General features: G+C 41.8%; 3 protein-coding genes across 6 annotated transcripts in view; 1 reads left to right on the forward strand and 2 right to left on the reverse strand.

Moving 5' to 3' along the window:
• The window catches only part of phactr3a (phosphatase and actin regulator 3a), a 35,821-nt gene extending 23,281 nt beyond the window's left edge, over nucleotides 1-12,540 (reverse strand). For all 3 annotated transcript variants that reach the window (XM_084367969.1, XM_084367970.1, XM_084367968.1), the window contains exon 1: nucleotides 12,261-12,540. In XM_084367969.1, coding sequence (XP_084224095.1) covers nucleotides 12,261-12,363 — 103 coding nt within the window. In that variant the 5' untranslated portion in view covers nucleotides 12,364-12,540. The remainder of the gene's footprint in view (nucleotides 1-12,260) is intronic.
• Nucleotides 12,541-13,393: 853 nt separating this feature from the next.
• Nucleotides 13,394-21,170, forward strand: pigt (phosphatidylinositol glycan anchor biosynthesis, class T). Its single transcript, XM_084366717.1, has 11 exons — nucleotides 13,394-13,815; nucleotides 14,706-14,883; nucleotides 15,229-15,356; nucleotides 15,458-15,558; nucleotides 15,707-15,881; nucleotides 16,009-16,106; nucleotides 16,521-16,677; nucleotides 17,315-17,515; nucleotides 19,109-19,274; nucleotides 19,494-19,577; nucleotides 19,709-21,170. The coding sequence occupies exons 1-11, from the start codon at nucleotides 13,410-13,412 to the stop codon at nucleotides 19,956-19,958; spliced, it is 1,944 nt and encodes a 647-aa protein (XP_084222843.1). The 5' UTR covers nucleotides 13,394-13,409; the 3' UTR covers nucleotides 19,959-21,170.
• A 48-nt stretch (nucleotides 21,171-21,218) lies between these two features.
• wfdc2 (WAP four-disulfide core domain 2) lies at nucleotides 21,219-25,149 on the reverse strand. 2 transcript variants are annotated; one of them, XM_084366718.1, is made up of 4 exons: nucleotides 23,694-25,149; nucleotides 23,382-23,525; nucleotides 23,059-23,196; nucleotides 21,219-22,970 (listed from the first exon to the last, which is right to left on the reverse strand). In XM_084366718.1, exons 1-4 carry the CDS (start codon nucleotides 23,779-23,781, stop codon nucleotides 22,837-22,839), a joined length of 504 nt encoding a protein of 167 aa, XP_084222844.1. In that variant the 5' UTR covers nucleotides 23,782-25,149; the 3' UTR covers nucleotides 21,219-22,836. The 2 variants fall into 2 exon arrangements, with proteins under 2 accessions (XP_084222844.1, XP_084222845.1); XM_084366719.1 differs by lacking the exon at nucleotides 23,382-23,525 and having other exon boundaries at nucleotides 23,694-25,145.
• Between the last annotated feature and the right edge of the window lie 855 nt (nucleotides 25,150-26,004).

Here is a 26,004-nt window from a genome sequence, read left to right on the forward strand (position 1 = left end):
TTCCAGTGAAGGAGGCTAGTTGTGGACTCCGGTATCAGGAGTCAGGTGGGTGAGCAACGGTGTGTAATTTGTTCCTGTTATTTCGACTGATTTAGGTCAGTGCCTGAAACTTATATAAAGCAAACTGAGGGAGAGAATATGAGAATAAGTATCCACTGAACCCACAATGTGTGCCACTGCGTGAGTGTTTGTGGACGTGTTTTTGTGTCTACACTTGACTCAAAAAAGCTGATAGCTCAGCTCCACCGGGCTCCCATCGCTCTGCGGGGAGGAGAACACATCACGGTCTCCAGGCAGGAAAGACAATGGGAGGTGCACAGAGAAACAGTACAAATCATCACTGTTAGCACTGTAATCTCCAAACAAGATCCCACAGCAAGGATGCCACTCATATTCGGGTTCCCTCAAGTGTGCAGCAGTGCGAGCGTGGGACGGTTCGGGCCTGTTAAAAACAACTTGACGTAGCTGCTCGAGCGGCAGCTGGCGCTAGAACAGGGAGGCATAAGTGTATGGTGGTGTGCAGAGCTGCTACTCCTCAAGGGAAACACAAGCGGGTAAAAATAGCATGACATTTTGCACCACGTTACTGTCCGAAAAGCTGTGTTCATCCCATGCGCTGGACCTTAGATGGATCACGCCCGGGCCAGGATGAACAGCGGCCAACAGCTCATTTTGTGACGCCAGACAGTATGGACATGTGTCAGTGCGCTAACTCCCCTGTAACCTCATTTGTCATGGATATATGGATATACTTAAACAGGCCAGACGGTGCATGCATGATTGTATTTGTCATTAGACCATGTAATAACCATGACAATAGCCATTTCATGCATGTCATGGAAGAAGTACTGAGGGCATGGGGTCAAACAAACACACTGTCTGCTGGTTTTAACTGAGAGACCAGAGCGAGGAAATGTGATGTGTCCGCTCCCACTTTGATTTTAAGATGTGACAGTATGTTTTTATACATCCAACTCAATAAAAAAACTCTTTAATTAAGTACTCTCTGATAAAAAGTTAGGGCTGGGAAATATATCAATACTATGTCATTATTGTGATATTAGTTTAGCTTTTAGACATCATTGTCTTATGACATGGCTATATACGACTACTGTCTTGACAGGGCTCCAGACAAACTATTTACACTGGTTGCACCAGCACATAGGTGCACCCACTAATACATTTTAATTGCTCAATTTTAAACTGCCAAATTTTAGGTGCACCAGTGGGACCAATAAATATATTCAGTCACATTTTTGGGTGCATGTGCGATCAAAATAGTCCCACCCTGGAGCCGTCCTCTAAAAATATATCAAAATGATTTGAATCACCCTGCCTTACTAGGTGTTTATCCAGGTCAATATGACAAGTTAGATCCTATATATCTTTCCTGAAATGATGTCAACAGAAGGAAAGGTTGCTGTTTTGACAATTGTTTTGCTCTGACTGGAGCAAAGCAGATTCAGTCCTGCAGCAGAATCTGTTGTGAGAGCTGTCTGGGACTGATGGCAGACAGGAAAACTGTCTACAAAAAGATTTTGCCCAGTGACACAAACACATTCACTTGTGTGACCACACAAGCTCGCCTGCAGTCGCTTGGTGCCAGAGTGGCTGAGGCTGCCGTGGTGAAAAGGACATTATCTGGTAGTGGAACTGGTTTGGGCCGTATGATGAATCAGTGTTGATGAAGAAGTTGCTAGAAGCGACTCGCTCATCAATAACGGCCACAGTTCTCTGTTCTACAGGCTTGGCCACGGTTCTAACAGCAGTTTTAATGGGATTGGATCGGAGCTTTTGGCTTACATGGATGTATGGGATGATTGAATTAAATGGAATTTGTGCCTGGATCTGCACAGTGAGCTTTCCTCATTAATGTGTCATCGGTGAAAAAAAAAGAAAAAATGCTGGGTTTTCTTTCCCGGCAGATCAAGAGGACCGGTTGAGCGGTGGCATCTGTGATCCAGGACAGACTCATCAGCACACAGAACACGGCTCCGCTCGGTCCAGCAGCCTGCTGCGATGCAAAGGCTGGTGCTGTCCATGGTGCTGAAACTCACCCTGCTATTACACAGCGAGGACTCCAAGTCCAAAATCACTCCCTAACCCCACCCCAGTGAAGTATAGTTCATTTCTACCATTATTTTTTTTTTGATTATCTTAAATCTTGGTGTGAAAATGATCCACTAGAGTACCCTCAACACCTCTCTGTGTCTGCAACTGTCCCTCTCAATATCCAATAGATAGTGAGTTCATCATACTATCGCTGCATCTAATGACTATTTTTCGCATCAGTTATTCTCCTGATCATTTCCCTGATTAATCCATTAATCTTTTAGTGCGTATGAATTAACTGCTGTCTCTAAATTACTCGTCTTGTCTGACCAGCCGTCCAAAAACCAAACTCAATATACAAAAATAAGAACAGAGAAATGTGGCAAATGCTCACATTGGAGAAGCTGGAACCAGAGAAGGTGTTAGGCATTTTTGTCTAAATAGTTGCCAATTCAATTTATGTTGAGTAAATCATTAATCATTTCTTCTTTGTGACATAGATGTAAAAATTATTGATGTAAAATTGATTACTGTACTGCTGAGTTCCCCTTGGTGTGAGTGCAAATTAAATATTTGAGGGTTTTGGACTAAAGAAGCAATTTTCAAATGTTACCATGGGCTCTACGAAATAGAAATGTCCTTATTTTATAGAATTGTCTTACATTTTATAAGTAAAAAGCTGCTGTAATTGTTTCTTATTCTTATTAAAACAAATAAACACTGTTACAGAGTGTTTGGTCAGTAACCCATGTCTCTCCTCCTCCTGTTTTTTCGGTATAGCTGCCCACTTTGTCCAATCAGGACAGAGAACTCCATAAAGAGGCGGTCCTGTCTGCTTGTGAATGCACAGACAGCAGGATCCTCCTGTTTACCTGCAATGGTGGAGCAGGGAAAGCTACCGGTGATGCTTTATACTACCAAACAGGCCAAGCAATGAAAAACGCTTGCAGAAAATAAGGGGCAAAGAGTGCTGCCTCAGAAAAAAAGAAAGGAGTCGTGCAAGAGTGGTGACAAGAGAGGGAGGGGATCGAGAACCGCAGAACGGACAGAAGGTTAGCTAAAACTACAGCAATGCTTACAGCAGCTTTAATCAAAATACAAGGAAAAGAAAGTGTCCATTTGTGGCATTTTCACCGTATTATAAAACATACATTACTAAGCTCTCTTAAGGTCCATCTTTCACCAGGTGTCAAAAACTAGCTCAGGCTTTGAATGCTGTGGCATTTGGCTTTGGGCGATGCATTAAAATACATCTTAAAATGCAGATTAAACCAGTGAGTGTTTGATATTAGAAATATTGAATGATCTCTCACCCTTCATTCACGTTCCTCCTCTTTTCCACACACACAGTCGGTCCAACAACACAATGAAAAGCTTCGATTCATTTCCTTTTTACGACGATATATCTTCTACTACAGTTATCTGATCTGGTTATGTATTTAATTTACCATCTCCTGAGAGGCCCTGGCCGAGATGCTCAATAATCCTGCAGTGTAAGTGCCCATCTAACAGTCACTCTGTGGAGTTCACACCACTTTCTCTCATCTCTGTGGCAGTTTAAAGTCTTTCTCATCATATGTCCCCTGCCTCGAGCACATGAGCTTCCTTCTTGTTTTCTCCCTCCAGCCTTAATCTGGGCCTCCTTCCCGCCTGTTCCCTGTGTTTCCCCATCCCAGACCGGAGCGTTTATCTGAGATGGGGCCCGAGACGCCGCTCTGCCCCTGTACATCTATCTCTGACTGAATCTGGCAGGTTTGTTAGGAGAGAGGGACGCTGCGGCTACAAACAGGTGTGTGGATACAATACATCGATTTATGAGTGAGAGAGAGGGAGAGACACTGGGAGTGCTGCTGTGGATGTTACTGACTTGGAGAGGTGGGAGCAAAAAGACATTTAACCAACTTTTTTTTTAGCTAACTTTTGTGAACAATTAATATGGTTAGCTGCATGTAACGATGAACCCAGATAAGTATAACCCATCCCTGCAGCTTGAAGGAGCTCTCTATATATTTATGGCTCTCAATCCACATCAAAGGGGCTGCAATTTGTTGTCAAAACACCACATACCATTACAAATGAAGTGCTGCAGAGATGCTTGGTTGATACAGACCCCATCAAAAATCTCATCATCATCATCATTTTTCAGATATTTTTCAGTGAAAATGAAATGCATAGATCACTATTCCCACCAAAATCATGTATCATATAACAATCTCAAAATAATTGCAACAACTGTCTGCATATTTCTCAGCCCCCCCTCATACAAAGTTGATCATTTATCAAGAAATTGAAATGCTTCCTATCACCAGAGTCTCATGAACGGCTGCCCGGACGGAAGAAATCAATCTAAAAAGCACGGGACAAAGCCAAAGGTGTGGTCCTACAGCCAATTAGCAACGAGACTAAATCAGGAAAATGCCTCAGGAAAAAAATGATATAAATATAGATTAAAAAGAGGAAGTATTTAGTATTCTTAGTTTCAGGGCTCTATAGGATCCATGGAGAAACTGGCCTGCTATAGGAGCTCATGCAGTGGCTTCCCAAATCAGACCCACACAGCCACTGCCTCTTTGTTAATGGTCTCCTATAGACCATCCATCATCTCACCGTGGCCAGTTAGCGATAAGGACAACTTCTTGGCTTTCTTTCAATGGAGGCCGCCGCCTCCTCATCTCTTCCTCTCCTTGCTCTGCTTCCCTTCTTCAATCTCCTCTCTGCATCACTAATTCAGTCTCCAGCTCCTTTCCTTCTCCTTTCCTCCAAAAAATGTCTCCACTGTTCTACAACCTCGATGCCCAGAGGAGTTTCCTCTCTCTGCTCCTCACCCTCCACAGCATTGAGCCTGCAACTTCCTGAACTCCATTTAACCTCAGCCTTTAAAGGCTAAATAGCTCCATTACTTTCTGCCTTTACGCAGGGGTCTCTGACAGGTGTTCAGTGCTGCTCGGGTCTTCATTCTCTGTTCTCCCAGGGCTGTCTGTTCAACTGCCTGACTGTCTCGTTCTAGCATAAACCGCCTGTGATTTTTTTTTCTGTTGCACGAGTCTGCACAGACCTGCCAGTTCCCCCTGCAGATCAGTCCACACATGGATGCACACGGCAAAAATCACGCATACGCGCAGGTGTAGGCACGCAAACAACAGCCGCAGAAACACATGGCTCAAACGCTGTCAAATGCCTAATCTGCTCCCGCTCCCTCCCGGGAGCAGGCATGGTTTTTTGTTGTTGTCGTCATTTTTGTGCTCCATTTTCACGGGCGACTGAAAGACAGTGAAGGCGTCCACAGAGAGCAGAGCTCAACAATGCGTCCAGATGCAGCTTATCCGCCATTCACTGCTCACTGGTCGTGGTTTCACAATGTGACAGTTACAGACAGAGAAAGGAGTGGGATCATTATAAACTGAATATCCTTTGTATTTAGTTTGTTCGAAACAAATTAAGACATTCGACTCTTTTGTGATGAGATTGTGATGGTGACTAATCTACTTTTGACATTCACTGACATTTTACAGAAAAAAATACTGGATGTAGATGAATAATAAAAATCACTTTGATGCAGCCCTCTCCATGAGACAATGAAGAAGAGATTTGTCATCCAGTACAGATATTGCTTCACACACTGTTCAATCTGACAAAGTGATTTTACTTAAAAAAAAAATCTTAAGAAAAGTTAATAAATGGACTAAAAATTTTAAGTTGTTAAAACTTTTTAGCTCGTACAATTTAAATTAAAAAGTCTACTTTAGTACTTTACATCATGTTTTTAGTCATTTTATACAGATTTTTCCTTTAATTTGTCACCTGTCTCTAAGCCATAAAATAACTCATTCATATCGCCCACCCACACCAAGTACAGTAAACTTTAAAATGCCTGAGTGAGTCAGTGCGTGTAGTCATGGACTGACTCAACCGTATCGTCGCTATCTTAAAGTCCCAGCTTTAAAATATAAAGCGGGTCCTTTTGGAAGATTTGCTTCCCGTAGTCTCAACTACATCAATTAATAATAAACAACAGTGAGCATTTCATGACGGTAAGAGCAGATACTTGTCAGGAAGCTGCTCTCAGCCTCTAGATGGCTGAGTGCTTCTCCTTGCCCTCTGCGGGGACCTCTGTGCATCACGGAGACAGAAATGAATAGCTCTCCAGTGGCTACTACTAACAGGTGGCCTTGACTGACTCACAGTCCCTACAGGCTGACCATGACGAATGAGTCGTGACTCCAGCATGAATTACAGCTCAGCTACTGAAAATAGGAAGTGAGGACTTAATTAGGATGGGCTTGATGGAGGTGCAGGTGGTTCATCTGAAGACCACATCTAGTTACAGCATGCCTTTGTTTGTGCAGATGGCCTGATGTGTTCCAGTGTTTTCTTGGATGGCTGCAGGAGAACGATTCAGAAAGAAAACAACACACGTACTGAAGATGGAGGTTTGCATGTTCATCACTGTTGCATTACTCACGGAGCACAAATATAAAGCCCTCAAATTCCCTGTGAGAATTAAGGCGACACCCAGTGAGTCTGTTGATGACCAATTCATCTGCTAATTTAATCCTCGAAAGAATAGATCAATTGTTTCATCTTCAAAATGTCATGAAATAGAAATAAAGGCCCATGACAATTTCTCCCAAGTCCAAAGTGACCATCCAATTATGAAAACCAGGAACGATCGAGCTTGCAATTATTTATCTCAAGGCCAATATCTCAAGATCAAGAGATAAATATTTCATCACCTCGAGATAACAAGGCTCCTTTTCTCATGATGACCGGTAAATTTGTCTCGTTGTGTCGAGAAAAACAAAAGACCGCTCATTTATCACGAGAAAACTTTCAGCTTGATGTGTTGATCAATATTGTGTTCTGATTATTAAACAAGCACAGGATGTTCACACAGGAAACTTCTGTTGGTGTCCAGTGTGAAACCAAAAGTAAGTGGTGAGTTGTTTTAACTTACTCACGTAGTTAAGTGACATCACGTAACTGCAGTTACATTTGTAAGTGATCAGTTACATAAGTAACTTAGTTATTTTAAACCAAACCACAATGTTTACCAAAACGGAAGTAGTTCTCTTGTCTAAACCTAACCAAACTGTGCCAGTCGCTGGTACGCTACCCAGTCGTGCTGTTTTGAGAATGGTTAGATATGTCGTTTTTGGAGTGACTGGCAATCGACCTATTCAGTTGTTTAGGAATGAGGATGTGTTGTCATCTTGTTATCTTGAGATAACGACGCTCATTTTCTCAAGATTACAAAATAATTAAGTTTCATTTGTGTGACAAGCTAAAAGTGCTCTAGGCTACGCAATATGGTGCCACTACTTACAATATTTGTCTGACAAACCATCCAGAAACACAGGAAGAAATGTCATCCATTCCCAATTTCACCTCATACACCAATTTATTAGTTATTGGCAATTACTGTGCATTCCCCCGATTACTTGACTGTGATGAGGTGTGTTTCTGCTTAGTAATGCTTTGTAAAAGTCAGCATGATGTCATACTGAGATGTCTTACTGAGATATTTGCAGAGTTGAACAGTAATAGCTATTCTGGTGTCTAATTCTCACTTCATCAGACTAATTTAGACTGAAAACTTCTCACTTCTCAGTCACTGTCGCCTGCGAGTTGTCTGATCAGACGCACACACAGCTGAATACAAGGAGTTCACGCCCTGTCTCAAGACTGTGATTTTGAAAATCATTCACAGAAAAACAGATAGATAATACTTTTGTGGTTTTTGACATCAGCGTCAGTTCAGTTGTCCAGGACTGTCATGGTGTCCTCACGAGTGCCACTCACCGCAAAAAAGAGTTTGACATTTTGAGAAATATTCTGATTTTCTTTCTTACTGAATGTTCGATAAGAAGATTGGTACCATGTGTTTGTACAGTTAGCATGAAGCTACAGCTACTAATCAGTTAACTTAGCTTAGCACAAAGACCCATGTTTCCAGTCTTTGCGCTGTACAAAATTAGCCGGGCTCTTTCTTCATGATTTTTTTTTAGTATTCACAAGTATTCAGAAACTAAATACAGGATGTTCATTAGTGAGGTAGACAGATTATGGTACCTTTGGACATAGCCAGGTTAGCTGTTTCCTCCTGTTTCCAGTCTCTACGCTGAAATAAGCTAAGCTAAGCTAAGCTAACCTTATGGCCTACGAGTGTCTTTGAGCATGTCATCGAATCACAACCAGATCCATGTGTGCATAAAGTGCAGTTTTGTAATAATGTATGCCCACTTGAATGTCTACATCATTAAATTCATGCCACAGCAACTCATTCAAATCCTACATCCAGCTTGCATTTCCATTCATTACGTAAGGAATTCTTGTTGCACTAATACCATTTTGCGTACATTATTACTTCCTCATTTTAAACAACCCCTTGTTAAATGGGGAGCACGTTATATAAGGCCCGCTGACTCAGAATTTCCCATATTTACTCATCAAGGCCAGAGCATAAGGGAGGTATTACGTACAAGACATCGCTGTGCTTTTGGGTGAGTCATTGTCACGGCTCAATATCAGCTTTCACAGGGTTTGATATTTCCTCTTGTTCATTAGGGGGGGCTCCACTTATACCTGCAATCCTCAGAGATTCTTCTGATGTCAGATCTGAGAGGATTATCCAGGTATCAGTGAGACCAGCAGAGGAGGATGAGACCTAACAAAATACTGATCAGTGGACACCAGTCGTAAGACACACTGTCTTATAACAGAACAAATTGGGTCCGACAGTTCTCGGGTTTAAGCCGCCATGTAAGCGAAGATCCACCATCCACCTTGAGTAAGATGATGAATCCCTGTGAGCTCAACAGCCACTTTGCTCTCATTTAATCTGCTCACTGACTTCACAAAGACAGGGCAAGTGAAAGGAAAGTTTCTCCATGAATTATTACAGGAGGAGGATGGAGCAGTGGGTCATTTGGACCTAAACTGATGCTGAAACGATTAGTCAGTTCATCAGATAGTTGATAAGAGTCCATTCATCTTATCTTTCATCATTTATTTTCTTCATCATATCATTATTTAGCAAGCAAACACCCCAAACATTTGCAATTTCCAGATTCCAGAGGATGATGTGCTGCTTTTCTCTATTTTGTATCAGCAGTGGCCAATTGTCTACTTCAGCTTGAATTGATTATTTTAACATTTTGGATTGTTAGTTGGACAAAACGAGCATTCTGAACAGACACTGCATAGATGTGAAAACAAAAAATCTTAAACAGGTTAAATGATGATTGAAATAAAAGTTAGTTTCAGCTGAGGTCTGTGTGTTACAGGTGAGAATCACAAAGGAACCCACAACACATTTCACGATACGTTGCCCGCGACCATAGTATCACGATACAGCGATTCTTCGATATTCCATACATTGCAAGACAGTCATCTGTCGATACATCAGGATATCTGTCTAAAGGAAGAAGACAAAATACCCCTAAAAAAGGCAAAGTGCAGGAATTATGTATTTATTCACTGCACTGCGGTTTCAGTTTCACAGAATTTGACATGAACTGAGATGAGAAAATGTACAAAAAAGGGGCATAGAGTCTTCGCTCAGTGCCTCTTTATCACACACACACACACACTGACTGCAACTTGTCCTTGTGTACCATCAATTTAATGCAAAACAGCCATAAATCTGCAAAAGCTTGAACTGCCAGAAAGCACATCAGTTCTGGAGTTAAAATGTTTAAAGGAAGGATACAACTCACTAAATCCTTTTCCTTTCCTGCGTAGATTAAGTTTACAAAAGTTTACACCACAAGAAGTTATGAAGTAGTGACTCCAGTAAGTCAAATCTGTTAAGAGAGCTTGTTGTAATAAATATATCGATATTTGGCGCCATTGTATCACCAGAGAAAGCGATACAATACATAATACTGTATCTGGTACCGCCCCTTTATTTGTGTATTTATACTGAACGAACACAGATATTCTCATTCTACTCCTCCTGGTGTGACTCTTTTCAAGCTTCCCTCCTAAATCGTCCTCACCGCTGCTCCTCTGACTGTGTACATCTTCCTATAGGACAGAGGCATTACTTCATGGAATAAAGCCACAGGGACTGCCCCGCTTGGACACGCTCCCTGTCCGCAAAGCTTCAAGGTGTCCTCTCCACGCCATTACCTTGGTCGACGCTCTGCGATGACTAAGTGGAAGTTTGAGTGAAAGTGACATTTTATTAGCAGGAGAATCTAAAGGGTCCTTGTCTGAACAAACTCACTAAACAAGTTTTTATACGGCTGCTCCCGTTACTGGACTTAAATAACTTTGAAATATGGTTGTAAATCAGCAGCTCTAAGAGGATGTCTCCATTCAAGCCAAGCTCTCGGAATAAAAACAAGAGAAAACATGATCAGGGTCAGAACTAAACCACTTTGAAATGTTACTCCTCTCACGTATTAATAAATAGTAGAACTGGTTTGTTGGACAGTTGTAGTGAGTCCTGCATTGACTTTTCCTTCTCTGAGGCTCCTTACTGAACGTCCATTCAAGAGAAAACATTGCTCTGATTCTCTGTGATGGTCAACTGTAGCTGATGTCTCCATTGACCCTTCTCCCCAGTGTTTAGTTGAGTGGATGAATACAGTGTCAGCTTCTGCAGCTGCAAGGCCCAATGTGTTGGGGGCAGGCAGTCTCCGCCAAAGTAATCCTTTGGCAAAGACTGGTGTCCCAGACGCTAGCGCAGTGATGATCCACACAGAGAGGGGGCTGGCGATGTTTGTGTACTTTAGGTCACCAGACACTGACATTGTCCTTGCAGCGACAACTCTGTTTGCTGTGTCTTTCATTTGCATAGTACATTCACATGTGAGACAGTGATGCGGTTGTGCATATTCCATCGTAAGAGCTTAACTCTCATCGCTAGCCGGGCTGATCTGCCAGAGCTGCTGTGTTGTTTATTCAGGTGTGTCAAGGACCCAGTGTGACATTATCACATCCACCTATGTGTGAATGAAATCATCCATAGGAGGGTTGAATTCAGGGAGGGTCCATTAAAAATGTGCTATGGGGCAGCTGACGAGCGCGGACAGGTGTGATTTCCGAGATGTGAAAGTCACTGAGCCTCATTAGTGAACAGTTGAAAGGTGAATGACACTGGGCCTTTTTTTTCTCAATCATTCAGTCAAGCATCCTCGGTGCGTGTGCGTGTGTGTAAAACTCACCATGTGTGGGAGTACGCAATGACTCTTTCCAAGCCCACACAATATGACCATAAATAGCCCCACTTACATAAAAATCAAGCCATGCTTTTTTGCACTGAACCAAGAGCGAGAGGCGTTTTGCACAGAGCCACGTGAAGTCTGTTTGCAGGAGTTCATGGGAGGAGTGCAGAACATGACTGCTCCCTGGTGTTCTCCTCTTAATAATGAAAGATCAATTCATTATTCCATATGCAGAGGGGATGACTAACAGACCACAGAGATAAACAAGGGCTCCGCGTTGGAGAGCGCACCTGCAAGCATCCATGAACTGCTGGATCGATCCCCTGTGAGTGCAAGGCTGTGCTGAATTGGGGATATTTCCACCTTATAGGCTGCATCACGTGGACGGCCCGGTCATTGATCACAACAGTGATCGGCTCAAGGGAGGAGGGGTGGCAGAGCTGTCAATACGCACGAGCAGAGCCAGAAAATATATGCATGTGCCTTTTTAAAAAAAATAAAATAAAATAAAGGCAACACCAAAGCCCATGTGGCTCCTGAACAACGGGGTTATAATGGTGGCTGAGATAAGACAACAAATAGGCTCCGGCTCGCACATGCACGCGGGATGATTTTAGTGATGAGAAACACGCTCGCTGGCGTCCTGCAGAAAGCACTGGGTAGCGTAATTGTTGCACGCGTTAATATGATATTAAACGGCCTGCACGCTGATTGCCAAATACTACTTGCAGCCATAGCAGGCGTCTTCATAACGCACAGGTCTGGATGGGGCGCGCAGCCGTTCACAGACGCTGATATGGCACATTCATTTTTCCAATGTGCAGCTCCACGATTCGGCGTTACAGTCCGCGTTTCACGTCCGAGCTCGGAAGCATATGTGCTAATTACCCTCTTGGTGTTGTGATATAGCAGGATGCCTTTTGGAGGAAAAAAAAAAAACCCCGCTGCATCCTCAAAACAAGCAGCAACATTACAGAAAAATACAATAAATGTGCCTCCATAAGCACATACATCCAGACAATGACGCGTCTGTCTTACCTGTGCCGTGAGCCAAATCGATGCCCGGTTCGGTGAGTATGTTCGGGTCACTTTGAGATCTGCCTCGTTGCAGACAGCCGTCTAGTCCATCCGATGTAGCCATGGGGAAACAGCGCAGGAATCCTGAATAAAATATTGAAAACCTAACCAGGAGGCAGGCAAGGTCAGGAGGAAAAGCAGCGAGCGAGTGCAGATTTAATTCGCTCTGACAACAGCCGCTTTGAGCATCTACCAGGGAGCCATGGCTGAGCAGAAATTCTGTGTGTGTGTGTGTGTGTGTGTGTGTCTGGGCTGTGTGTGATGATGTGTGGATGTGGGAGGGGTGATATGCCCCCGATGATGCCCGTCCCTGTCCAGCAACACGACCAAATGTGCAACACAACTACGAGCATGCTGCACACATTGATGCATCTTCAGAGCCCATACTGACTATTTATTTATTTTATGTTTTATTTTATTTTATTTGCAACACACATTCACCGTTGCAACACACATTCACCCCCCCAACCCCCCAACCCCCCGCATCGTTTATCTAGGGTCCATAAGAAGCCAGGGTACCGCTATAAAATGCCAGATTAACTCGAGCAAACATTGCAATAGGCTGTATGAATCAAGACTTGAAATTACATTGCCTGTAACTGGCTAATGAGTCGGAGAGGAGGATGAAGTGCATCTGCTGTATTCTTAGATACAGATAAATAAAAATGTATGTAGCCTATTAATATCAGGGATGTGTATCTATTTTTCTTTTCTTAGAGAGGAACCTTGATGAAGCTGCCTTTGCTGCGTTTTTTTCTCCCAGCTTTAACAAAGCACATATTTTTAGAAGAATGCACGTTTCGTTTTTATTGATCTATGATCCAGAAAGCTCGACCCGCATATTGTTAGAAGCACAATGAATGAAGCACAATGAAATATGAAAACGCCAAATCTTCTAGAATGAATTTAAATAACATTACTTTTTCTTACTATAACATACATGATGCTCTGTTATTAGCACTCACTCGTGAAATATTATAAAAATGACAATATGTTGTGTAAAACAGCAGGTTCACGTCACAGGTTCAGGAATCCATATGGAAGCCGCTCATTGGCTGGTTCCACGCGTGACGCGCAAATGCGGAAGTGAACAACCGCCGGAAGAGGAAAATGGCAGCTCACAGGTGCAGCCGCTCGGCTCTGCTGCTTATTTTGTGCGGTTTGTCACTGTTTACAGCCGCAGACAGTGAAGAAACGACAGTGAATGGTGGCCAGCATGCCTCTGCGGTGGAAAATCCACAAACAGCCACCGAAACAGCGGAACAAACGACCGAGCAGCCCGCGGTGGAGGAGAGACGCTGGGAAGCAACTGAGGTTGAAGAGGCGACTCCGGATGATGCTGCAGCCGACCAACAGGACACTCCTGCCCCCGAAACCGTGGTGCCCTCATCGGTGCCACAGCCCAAAGACGATTTTCAGGAGGAGCTGGTCATCAGGCCGCTGCACTCAGGAGATATTTATGCCAGCTTCCAGTTCCGCACCGTGTGGGAGACTGATTTCACAAGAGGAAACAAAGGTAAGCTAACTGTTAGCAGTCATTCATAAACATGCCATTCATTGTGGGTCAGAAATGAAGATGTGTTTTTTTTTGTTATGGTTCAGAATGCAACTGGGAATTCATACCCTCCAATAAAATGATGGAGCTCATGTCAGTGTATATGGAAGTTGTGACTAAGTCAGTAAATGATCAAATGTATCTTCTTTAATGGTCATAAATTGGTAGAAATTAAGTTTTTGCATTCAGTATCCATGTCTCCTAATAGTTTCTTTTTTAAACTGTGAACAGATCTGATCTGGTTTTTCTTTAGTTTTTAATTTTGTCATTTTTGAAGTTGTCTGTGTTTTCTCCTCTCACCGACATCAAGTTAACTTTTATTAATAAAGCATGTTTAAAAACAGCTGCAGCTGACAAAGATGCTGTACAAAGCCAAGTCTATGAATAAGAACAACAATCACAAAGAACCAAACCTCACAGACAAAATAGACAGAACATAGAAAGTCACAAACACACTGTACAGGTATCCTCCGTCAGATGGCCCCAGGCGCTAATCTGTAAAAGTGTGTTTTAAAAAGTGGGTCTTACAAGTCAAAAAATCCTTTGCAGGCACCTTGTTCTGTACAACATGCCATATCTGTTCTTATGTACATTAGTCCCACTGTCTTTGATAATCATATTTAATTAATATTTACATTTTAAAAGGAAAAGTGACAAGACAGTACTACAGTACAGAAGTATTGTTCATTTGACTGGGCTTTTTTTACTTAAACTGTAGCCTCACAGTACTCTTTGAAGGAATATTTAACAGGCTTTATACACATCCCATAGATTCTTACCTAGTCTTCCTGATTAGCTGATTTTATTTGCTCATCCTAACTGTGTAATATTTTTGATCTTATGTGTTCCAGTGTCCCACTACCGGCTATTTCCCAAGTCTTTGGGCCAGGTCATCTCTAAGTTCTCAGTGCGAGAGCTGCACATCTCCTTCACGCAGGGCTACTGGAGGACAATGCAGTGGGGGCAGCCCTTTCAGCCGGCTCCTCCTGGGGCTGAACTCTGGGTGTGGTTCCAGGACTCTGTGACCGAGTGAGTACGGCCCTCTGGTGGCCGCAGAGCATCAGGGGTGAAATAAATGTTCAGTAATTAAGGATTTATCAGCAAAAAGTTATCTCAAACAAAGCACTATTTCCCTTTTGAACATGTAAATGAGAGTTATAAGGGTATTAAACAGATGATGTGTTAATCTTTACAAATCAAGCGTTGATAATCAAGCAGTGATGTAGCCATCAGTGCTGAAGTTTAAATCGAAAATTGAATCAAATCACGATCTTGAAATTGAAAGACAAATTAAATCAGGAATTTTTAGAATCATGACGCCTAGTTTATTTATAATTTGCTGTATAATTGACTTATTTTTTTTGCCCTTTTTAGTGTGGATAGCACGTGGAAGGAGCTGACCAATGTGTTGTCTGGGATCTTCTGCGCTTCACTGAACTTCATTGACTCCACCAACACAGTTCAGCCCAGTGCGTCCTTCAAACCGCTGGGTATAGGCAATGGTACAGAGAGGCTTCTTCAATCTCCCTTTCGTAAAACTCTCTTGTGATGAGTCCACTGCATTACATAAAGACTGATTTTGTTTTTTGTGTTGAACTTGAAGTGACGGACCACCGCTTCCTTCGCTATGCCACCCTGCCACGAGAGATTGTTTGCACTGAAAATTTGACACCTTGGAAGAAACTCCTGCCGTGTGGTTCCAAGGTGAGTGCGTGTGTGTGTGTCTTTATTATGTCTTTCTTAAACGTCAGCAGAACTCAAATGCCGTGTGTGCTCCTTTGTCTGATTCACATTCTAATGTCATTGTCAGTGACTGCGGCCCACTCTTCATCTTCTTCTGTTGCACTTGCAGGCTGGTCTCGCTGTCCTGTTGAAGTCAGAGAAACTCTTCCACAGCAGTTTTCATTCCCAGGCGGTTCACATCAGGCCCGTGTGTCAGGACTGGGAGTGCAAAACCACATCCTGGGAGCTGAGACAGACGCTGAATGTAGTGTTTGACCTACACACCTCTGCACAGGGCAAACGAGGTGAACAAAAAGCACGCTCTTCTGTCATGTATCCCACATTTAAGTTAAGAATTTCGTAGTTTTTTTATGTTTCGTAGGAGGAAAAATGCCTCCAGCCTTCGTTAACTTACTCTTTTTGTTCCCTCAGAATGGTCTCTTTTTAAGATGTTCTCTCGGACCCTGACAGAAGCTTGTCCGCTGGCCTCCTCCAGTAAAATCTATATCGACGTCACAGACAACCCTGAGGTTTGTTTCCCGCATTTTATAGTGTCATTGGCTCTAAATGCCTCAATGCAAACTTTGCAGAAAGCAAAAGAACATAGGTTTTAATTGTGTTATTTGCAGTATCAAGTTGGAGATATTTTAAGGTTCCCTGCAGAGTTTTTGTCCTCTAGTAGCACTATGGATCTGTTTATTTATGAGCAGGTCTCTCTTTTGTTTATGTTTGCTGCAATGCGCCAATAAAAGCAGTGAAGAAGAAGACTGCCTGCAAGTAAAGATGAATGCAAACAATGCAGGATTTAAAATACTTAAAACACTGAATGTAAAAATATGTTTTGTTTGTTTATAAGAAAGCTCAAGAAAGCTTAGATTAACAGATTTGATGATATTGAAATGTGCAGTATTTACGGGTAAGAGAAACTGGATATCATTTTGCAGGGGGAGCAGTTTGAGGTGAGCCCGGCCACTCCTCTGCTGAGCCAAGCAGTGGTGCTGGGGGACAGACGAACCTTCTCCGTCTACGACCTGACCCAACCAATCACCTTTGGCACTGTGCGCTCCCTCAACCTGCTGATCCGCTGGAAATCCAGTGAGGGTGAGTGAGAAGAGCAGATCAGGACACACAGTGTGCTGTAAGAGGCTGAAAAATACCATGACAGAGTTAACAAGAATGTATCAGCTGCATCTGTTTGTTTTATTTCCATCTTTTAGCTACTGTTCTGTTCTCAGTGTCGTCTGCTTGTTTGCCTTTTAATCATCATTTTTAAATGCCTCTTGACATTATTCAAAACTGTTTTTGGCCAATGAATCCGCAATCTGTTCCTTTGCAACCTGTTCTCTGCTTTGAGACTGAAAGTCCTCGAGAAGCAGCATCTGAAGTCACTCTCAGATTGCAACATGTGAGTTTTCAAGCCAAAAAAGCAAATAAGGAAACAATTTGTGTCCGTGACCGTTGTGTTCCAAAGCAACACTGTTTCATTTGTTCCTGTTACATAATCTCCTGGTAATTTGTCAAACATTAGGGTGACACTTGGTTAGTAACAGATGTTTCTAACAAAGCTGAGAGGAGAAACAGACTGGAGGCCTGATTTGCAAACAAAGTACAGTCATACATCATTCTCCAGCTATTACATTTGAACATAAGCGACGCTTTATTGTCATATTTCTCCGCTGCGATGTTTCCCACATGGTCCATCATTAAGCCTCTTTGTCTTGCACTCGCCCACCTGCAGGTGACATGCTGCGTCCCCTGCTTCACGGTGAGCGTTACGTGGCTGGTTACGGGCTGCAGACGGGAGAGATTCACACCCTGATGTACAACAACCACCCATACAGGTCTTTCCCCGTGCTGCTGCTGGACTCGGTGCCTTGGTATCTTCGCCTCTACATCCACACCCTTACTGTCACCAGCAAGGGAAAAGACAACAAGCCCAGTGAGTCACTTTAGGGAGTAGAAGAAGGACGTGTGTGCATGTAAAATTGCAATCAAGGTCTGAAATGGACAACTATAAATGTGCCAAATTCTGGAGCAACTGGTCTGTGATATATAAATGAACAAAAACCACTAAAAGCTGGTTACTTTTTGAGATTATTGAAATTGCACCAGCCTCATAAAAAGAGTATTATGGAAATTGGACAATGTGGCATTTCTGTGTAAATTAATGAAATGTTTATGTTACAGTTTTCTTCAGTTGTAAACTCACAGAAACTGGAACTGTGTACACAAGCCTGACAACTTGAACCTCACGTATCAAAAACAAAACTAACAAAACTCAAGGCACAATTTCACTATTTTCACTCAGAGTCTAAATCACACAAGTCACATAATTTAGAACACTTTGTTCATCTGGAAAAATCACCAATTGGTCTCACTCACTTCATAGCTGTTTAAACTCAATTGGCAAAACCCTTAATCGCCATTTAGAGTATAAAAGATGCCTCAGGTGAAAAAATGGAGCAGCATGAAGAACAGAACTAACAGAGTTAGTGCAAGGAAGACAATCCAATATTTCTGATGGAATCAGTGCAATTTTTGTTTGAACTCGAACGATGTTGCAGCATTAAATTCAGTTTACAGTCTGTCTGTGGGAAGCTGGTTGGAAACAATTTCTAGACAATTTTATACTGTTGAATGTGTGGCATGGCCTCGTGAAGCCAAAAGTATATTCATGGTAGTAATTTATCACACTGTTGTTTAAATGATGAGACATTCATATGATAGCTGTGTGTATTGTTTTGGTAGAAAGTGTCGGTTTTGACAAGAAAGAGCATGGTTTTAGTGTTTCATATCTGCAGAGAATTTGTATGAGTGTCTCAGTTTTGAGTTTAGGGTTTTGAGAAATTGAGCTGTAGTGTAAGCACATGTGACCATTGAGAAACACTGTTAGTATTAGTACTGTTAGTACTATTTCTGCTCAGGATCTGAATATTATTAACTGCAACTAAAGGGTCAACAATTTAATATAATAATTGTCTCGCAATGATTTTTATCGGCGGCGAGTGCTGCTTAAAGATAAGAAGAGTCTGATTCTGAGTGTCCAAGGTTTGAGGTGCTCTGAGGCCCTTTTGAAAATAACATTCTAAAAAAAGAATAATAATCCACTAATTGTACTTCTTCTAACTTCTTCAATAAACTGTCGTAGGGTTTCTTTTGCTTAACAATTGTTGTGCAAGCTTAATGAGTTACACATGCTGTACATTCACACTGTTTCCCTACAGGGAGCCTAGTTTCATGTAATTACATGCAGATGCTTCTTTTCACCAGAAGGAGGAGAACATGAGTCGTGTTTTCTGTCATGAAAGCTGAACTAGAAGATGTTTTTTTTTTAATCTACTCTATCTGCCTACATACCTACTTAGTGCTCTGTTTTTGCTCAGACATTATATATACATTGTATGAAACAAGTATTGAGGTAATATTGTCACATTGCATCTTGTGATTTCATAAAACTACAAAGGGATAGTGAACATTAAAATACTGTATCAATCAGTCATAAATGGTATTAATGTTTTTCATCCTCTGCCAGGTTACATCCACTACCAGCCGTCTAAGGACCGTGTAAGGCCCCACCTGCTGGAGATGCTCGTCCAGCTTCCTCCCAACTCTGTCACCGAGGTCACAGTGCAGTTTGAGAGGGCTCTGCTGAAGTGGACTGAATACACCCCCGATCCCAACCACGGCTTCTATGTGGGGTATGCATGTAGAGTTGTATTCAAAACTGAACAAAGAAGATGCACGTGTTGCTTCTCATGCCCCTTCAGAGGTTGTAGGTGTTGTCTGATATGTTGCGGCATAACATCAGGTGAAAATCTGTAAAAGGTTAAATTTGGGGGTCTTGATTTATTGTTAGGACTTTTTAAATGTCATTATGACTTTTTTAAGTGACTCACATGTGTTTCTTCAACATTTAGGTCTTCAGTAATCAGCTCTCTTGTGCCAAGCATTGTCGCCATGGATACTAACAGCACTCGGGAACGCCCACTGTTCAGCAGCTTGTAAGTACAGAGTTGTTTCTTTTCTGGGGAAAATGCCTGCTGCTGCCACTCACTCATGTGTTGCTTGATCTCCTGTAGAGAAACAAATTTGTCTGGAAAGTCGAATGATTAAATCTCACATCTCCCTCCAGTTTTCCCTGTAAAGAGGAGTCCAGCTACTTTGTGCGAGTCTACACGGAGCCTCTGCTGGTCAACCTGCCGACTCCAGACTTCAGCATGCCTTATAATGTCATCTGCCTGACCTGCACTGTGGTGGCCGTGGGCTACGGCTCCCTTTACAACCTACTAACCCGGAGCTTCCAGATAGAGGAGCCCAACCCAGGACTGGCCAAGCGGATAGCCAACGTCATCCGCAAGATGAGGGGCGTGCCACCACTCTGAGGCCGGACACCGTGCCCGCTGCCTCTACTTTTAGAAAGGATGTTTTCCTTTTGGTGAAACCACTGTTAAACATGTGACATTCAGGGAAGAACTGAGTCAAGCACTGGTATGAATGTTTTTAAAGCAGTTAACTTGAAAGTTTTGGTTTGTATCCAGGATAATTTCCTGCCGGCTAAGGACAATGTGGTACTTGGATGAAAAGTCAGAGCTTTGTTATTGTAAAAACAGAAGAAGGAACCAAAGCTGTGCAGTATGCAGCAGTGGTAACTGCAGCAGAGTGTTTTTGGTTTGATTGTTTTTGTTTTGTGGATGTTTGAAGCCATAACTCCAACACATCGTAATACAGCCACTGTGTCTCTGAGGCATTTTGTGGCTGTGAGGAAACTGTGACCGAGACCGATGGCTTAAAACAACATTGGATGGAAAAAGCCCGATCACCTTTGTTCACATATTGTGTTCCTGACCTGCAGATTGCTTCCTCCCTGCTAGGAAAGATAAACTAACTCAGTCAGAATGTCACGTTTTCTCAAACCTCAGTTATGTCCAGATATCAACTGACAAAACACTGAGTTCTCCATCTGCAACCTCAAATTCACACGAAAATCAAAGTCTAACTATGGATCATCCTCTTTATTTAATGGTTCCTGATGCATTTGTATAATCTGACACATTTTATAGTAAGTTTAATATATGAGAAAAGAACACATGCCCGTAAAAATACAGAAGAATTATCGCTATTAAGAACTTCATTGTTGGTCGGACGTACCTGTAAGCATGAACAATAAGGTAATGTGTCTGGACCTACTCGTTCTATAAAAGGAACATCCCTCTTACTCAACATTTAATTTGCACTCATTGGTTGTGTTGATGCATGCTTGAATGTGAATTGCAGATGTGTGCAGGTCTCTTCATGATTAATTGCCTTTAGTTTGTCAGGTCGTTGACTCATTCACTCATCAGTTCTATGCAGTTTAACTACAGCGAATAGAAGTCTGTTTTTATTGAAACTACCTTCCCCTGGCGTGAAATACTACCACGTAAGAGCAACACTATCCTCTGTTAAGCTTTTCTGCCTAATAGTCCATTCTGGTTTACTTGCTCAGAAAAAGTGAGCACAGTGAGAATGTTTGAAGCGGTACTGTGTGTGTGCTTGGGTCAAAAAACAAAAAATGTTCTTTATTGCCTTTTTTAATAAACTGATTAACATGTTAACGTAATGTTATTTAATTAACTAGCCGTGAACGAAGGAGCAGCACTCTAAACTGTAAAGGCGCTAGAGCTGTATTACTTCCCACCGAGTGCCCACATTTTTGTGTAAACAAACTTGGCCCCACTTTGGGCAGACTCTGGGAGAATAAACACAGACTGCTCTGTGTTTGGCCGGTCAGCGATTCTCACCCCTGCACGTTTGGCAGGAGCGTGGAACAAAAACAAAGGGGGAAAAAAAAGCAGCATTCCACATAAATGATGTTCATATCTGGTCAGCTGCAAACTATGTTATCTCTCTAAGCAAGTAGACCGACACAGCCAGAGAACGGATCTCTGAGTCTGTATTTTAATGATAAGCAACATAGCCTTCGCCTTGTTTAGCACACATGTTTGTGTTTAGCTGGACAATTAGACCTTTTAGTCAGGTTTGCGAATGAAATGTGGCTGTTTGTATAAAAAACATTTAAAGATATGTGAGGCTGCGGTGCAGAGTTCTCGGGGTAGCAGACGTTCTTGGCCACCTCTTGGCCGTCTCGTTTTCTGCCAGTAAGCACTTTTCATTCTTGGCATATTTCATCATTTGTTTGTTCAGCCAAGCTCTCGCCTAAAAAGCCCACAAAGGAGACGAGTGAAACCAGAGACCTATAAACGGCAAGGTGATGAACACGGAGCACATTTCTAGGTCCTTGAAACGTGTTTGAAGTTCAAAGAAATGTAGATCACTGCGTAGCCTCAAACTCCACGGGAGACAGATTTTTCATTCATTTAGAACATACTAAAATGTTACTACACACACAGAAATAGTTTGAATGCAGAAACACTGCAGGGAAACATTGAATTCTACCTTATCAACAGCAGATTATTCTACACTTCTTGCTTTTCCAAATGTAGATTAGAAAACTATCAAAAAATTGCTGATTATTGTAAATGGCTCCTTAACTATATTCAAGAGGACAATTTACTCAAAGAATGACACTCAAATGTGTGCTAATGTGGAGCTGAAAGAGTAGAAAAGTGAAAATTATATGTTTTCATATTGCTTAATACACTTTTTTATGTGAAAGAAAAAATACCCAGACCTTTAAACAGCTAAGTGATGAACACGTAACACATTTCTGGGTTCTTGAAACATGTTTATTGGTTGAAATACAAAGAAATGTAAATCGCTCCGTACCCTCAAACTCTACAAGCAAAAGATATAAGTACAGTACATTTTCCATCCATTTAGAATATACTAGAATATCACTCATACAGAAATACTTGGTTACTTTAAATGCATCAAGTTTGGATACAAAAAACACTGTAGGTCTTCTGAAGACCATGAGTTCCACCCTACCAGCATTCCTCCTGACATAACAGCAGATTATTCTACAGCTTTTCCAAAAGTAGATTAGGAAACTTGATCAAAAAGCATTCACATAAAAATTGCAGATTCTTGAGTGTACTTAAAGTATAGGCACATACAATGGCTCCTTAACTATATTAAAGAGAACATTTTACTTTCTCCCCCAAAGAATGAGACTTTGTGCAAACGTATGCTCAAATGTTGGACCTTAGTGTGCTGATTGTGGAAAAAGTGAACATGATATGTTCTCACATCGCTTATTACACCTCCGTGTGAAAGAAACCAGACAAGTGCACACATGTAGCCGAGTCGCCGACTGTCCAATCAGCAGGGCTCGCTGCAGGCGTGGCCGCAGGTTGTCTTGCAGCACTTCTGCTCTCCGGGACACTGACCATCATGGTAGCAGTACTCGGCACACATGGGGGTCCCCTGGGGTAGAGCGCAGCGGCCCCGCTTCACTGACACCAAAGATAGAAATAGTTACTAAACACTCTTTACACATTTATGCGACAACACACACACACACTACTGGAGTGAGTATCTAACCTGTGTATGGGGCAATGCACTCATGTCCACATCCATTGTGGCAACACTTCTCCTCGTTGGGGCAGTCGCTGTCATTAGAGCAGAACTCAGCACACAGCCCGGCGCCCCAGCGCCTGCGAGGACACACTCCTGGCTTGGCTGAGGGGACAAGAGACATGAATACATACAAAGAGGGCCAAAGGTGACATTTAAAAACATGGCTTCTGATTGGAAGGGACTTGTCTGTTGCCCTATGGACTGTCCATCCACGTCAGTTCAGTCTCAGAGGATTTAACCAGTAAAAGCTGTCCATTAGAGAGAAAGTTAAACATTGTGGCTCGTACTGAAAGCAGGAGGGACACAGACAGCTCCACAGTCAAAGACACAGCATTTGTGGTCTGCAGGACAGTCTTCATCACACACACAGCCCTTATGTGATGGGACAACATTAAGGAGACGCGGGCAGTGGCCTGGTTTTGGGAGAATCACTGAGAAAAGGAGGCAGTGAAGCAGAAAAGGAGACAGATCAGCTGGGGTTACATTAATGAAGGTGTCCTGTTAATGTGGAATGAAACAGACAAACATGCACTTTTGTCCCAGAGGAAAAACTGTCAGATTATACACTGAACACATTTCAATAAAAGAAACAAACGTACCTGTTAAATTGCCATCAGCCTCTGCAGCCAGAACAAACGCACCGAGGGTAATAATCAGTGCACAGGCTGCAGACCAGTGTTTCTCCATGTTAACTTCTTGCACACAAGAATGTACCTCTGTTTGGACAAATATCCCAGTACACAACCTGCAGGCTGAGCAGCTCAGTGTGGAGGCTGCTGGGTCCTTGTGCCTGTAGAGTTACATTTCCAGCTCTGCACTTCATTCCTGCAGCTTTTTGATGGGATGTGATATATGTAAATAAGTTTCTTTTTCTTTTCAAGTTGTTTTTGTGTTTTATCCTGACTTAGAATATAAATAGAAAGCTTTAAAAAGGCTCTTCATGAGTAAAACACTGCTCACATTTCAACCTAGAGTGTTGCTTTTGCTGCACTTTTATAAGGTTTAACATATTAGGATTACAATATTTATATTCATGGGCAATTAAAGGGCAATTCCACCAATTTTGCATCTTGAAGTAAAAAGTATTTACAGGTCTTGAGGAATACTACTGCATATGTGAAAGAGTAGTATAAAGTCCTTTTTGGAAGCTGCATGTAATCTGATAAATTGTCTCCAGTGGCTAAGTTGCATTGTGGGTAGTGTAGGCTTCAGGTTTTGAAAAGCAGTCTAGTCTAGCATTACAATCCTATAAAACTGTTGGACTCATTATGTACAGTTTAAAAATGAATGATCAAAATCAATACAGCAGAACCAGAGTCGATCACCTTTGTATTTCACGCATTCTTCCTGGCTTGGCGCCTACATACCCACAATGCATCACTGGATGCAATTATTCAGATTACATGCAGCTTCCTCTGGAGCCACAAAAGGCTTCATACTACTTTATTATGCAGTAGGACTCCCCAAGACCTGTAAACACACTTGAATGTGTAAAAATGGTGGCGTTACCCTCTAAGTTGTGGTATGTGGATGAATAAATGATCAGTTGCAGCTGTTATCGATCATGTTTCTGCACTTCAGCTTCATGCTGCTATTAATTCTCTTACTAGGTTACATGTTTGTACTCCTACATTTAACTTGGCTGCACTTTTACCAGCATTTCACGTGTTACAATGTTGTTTCTGTCTGTGTTGCCTTATTTTCTCGTGCTTTAGTCGTCCCTTTACTGTAAAATGTGACTTGATTAAACACTTAAATGAGGCTCACATTATATCACAATGACTGTCGACTGTCTCAGTGTGACCCTGTATTGCCACCTATTGGCATAATCTAGAGTTACATGTAAGTTGTTTTTTAATTTTCTTTTTTATTCTCCCTCTCTGTCCATGTACATTTTAGATCCTTTTTATTCACATTATATTCGTAAAGTCACATTTATTTTTGTTTTGGCACCAGTAAAATAAAAAAATACACGAAAAATTTAATATTGTCAAAAAGGCCAGCTATTTTTCATTGTCAGACTGCAATTTTTATGCTATTCACATCACAGAATTATCTTCCTTTTGTGTTAATTGAAGGTATTTATATAAAGTCAGGCAAACTGAAAGAATCTCTCTGCTGGCTGTTACAGTTTTTATTTTTATATATGTTGCAACACCTGGAGGACTGTACCTTTGCTTTGGTTAATTAAACGACTCCTTGTAGTGGGCTCTGTCTTGTGTCCTTATCGGACATACTGTGGTGGTTTCCAGTCAGCATCTGGGACAATTTATATTCTAGAGGGCACAAGTCAAAACAATCATGTTCTCACTGACTGACTTAGGTTGCACATTTTTAAAAAAAAATAATAATAATGCAAACTGAGAAAAAGAAGAAATTAAGTCTATCTGTGGTGTTTATTTTCACACTGCAGGTCCAGATCTCTTCTTTTTACTCTCCGCCTCTGATGGTTCCTTTAAAGTTTGGATCACACTTGTTAAGACAGGTTTTTAGGGGCCATTTTGGGTTAATGTGCAGCTAAACTATTGTCCTTTTCAGTTGAAGTCAAAATATGCCAACCATTCAGAGGAGACAGAGAGAGATGATCACATTCTTATAAAAAGAGTTGTTCTCCCAAAATTGTAATTACAGGGAGAAAAAAGTTGAACAAACTGTTTATACCTTCATTGTGAGTCAGCTTTGAGTGTATTTGTTAGACATTTTATACATCTGTCTTTTCTTTTTCTACTTCTTACCTTTAATTTCTGTCTACATCTTCTGTCAAGTTTTATTTTTTACTCTGTAGGAGATCAAATACATTTTTTTTAGTCTCTATATTGAACAGTTAAACAGACAGTAGCTTACGTGTGTCTCTGCATGTTGCTTCTCACTCTTCTCTTCCTCTGTAGATAAAATCTGACTTTTGTCCTT

This window comes from Pagrus pagrus (genome assembly GCF_965226575.1).
Source record: "Pagrus pagrus genome assembly, chromosome: 11".
NCBI lineage: Eukaryota > Metazoa > Chordata > Actinopteri > Spariformes > Sparidae > Pagrus > Pagrus pagrus.

What these genes read in the sequence shown, in the direction of transcription:
- pigt (XM_084366717.1), top strand. Translation starts at nt 13,410, where the DNA reads ATGGCAGCTCACAGGTGCAGCCGCTCGGCTCTGCTGCTTATTTTGTGC. An exon ending in TTTCACAAGAGGAAACAAAG is followed by an intron (nt 13,816 to 14,705) that starts GTAAGCTAACTG and finishes TATGTGTTCCAG; the next exon opens with TGTCCCACTACCGGCTATTT. An exon ending in GGGAAAAGACAACAAGCCCA is followed by an intron (nt 17,516 to 19,108) that starts GTGAGTCACTTT and finishes ATCCTCTGCCAG; the next exon opens with GTTACATCCACTACCAGCCG.
- wfdc2 (XM_084366718.1), bottom strand. Translation starts at nt 23,781, where the DNA reads ATGGAGAAACACTGGTCTGCAGCCTGTGCACTGATTATTACCCTCGGT. An exon ending in CTGTGTCCCTCCTGCTTTCA is followed by an intron (nt 23,197 to 23,381) that starts GTACGAGCCACA and finishes TTGTCCCCTCAG; the next exon opens with CCAAGCCAGGAGTGTGTCCT. An exon ending in GTGCATTGCCCCATACACAG is followed by an intron (nt 22,971 to 23,058) that starts GTTAGATACTCA and finishes CTTTGGTGTCAG; the next exon opens with TGAAGCGGGGCCGCTGCGCT.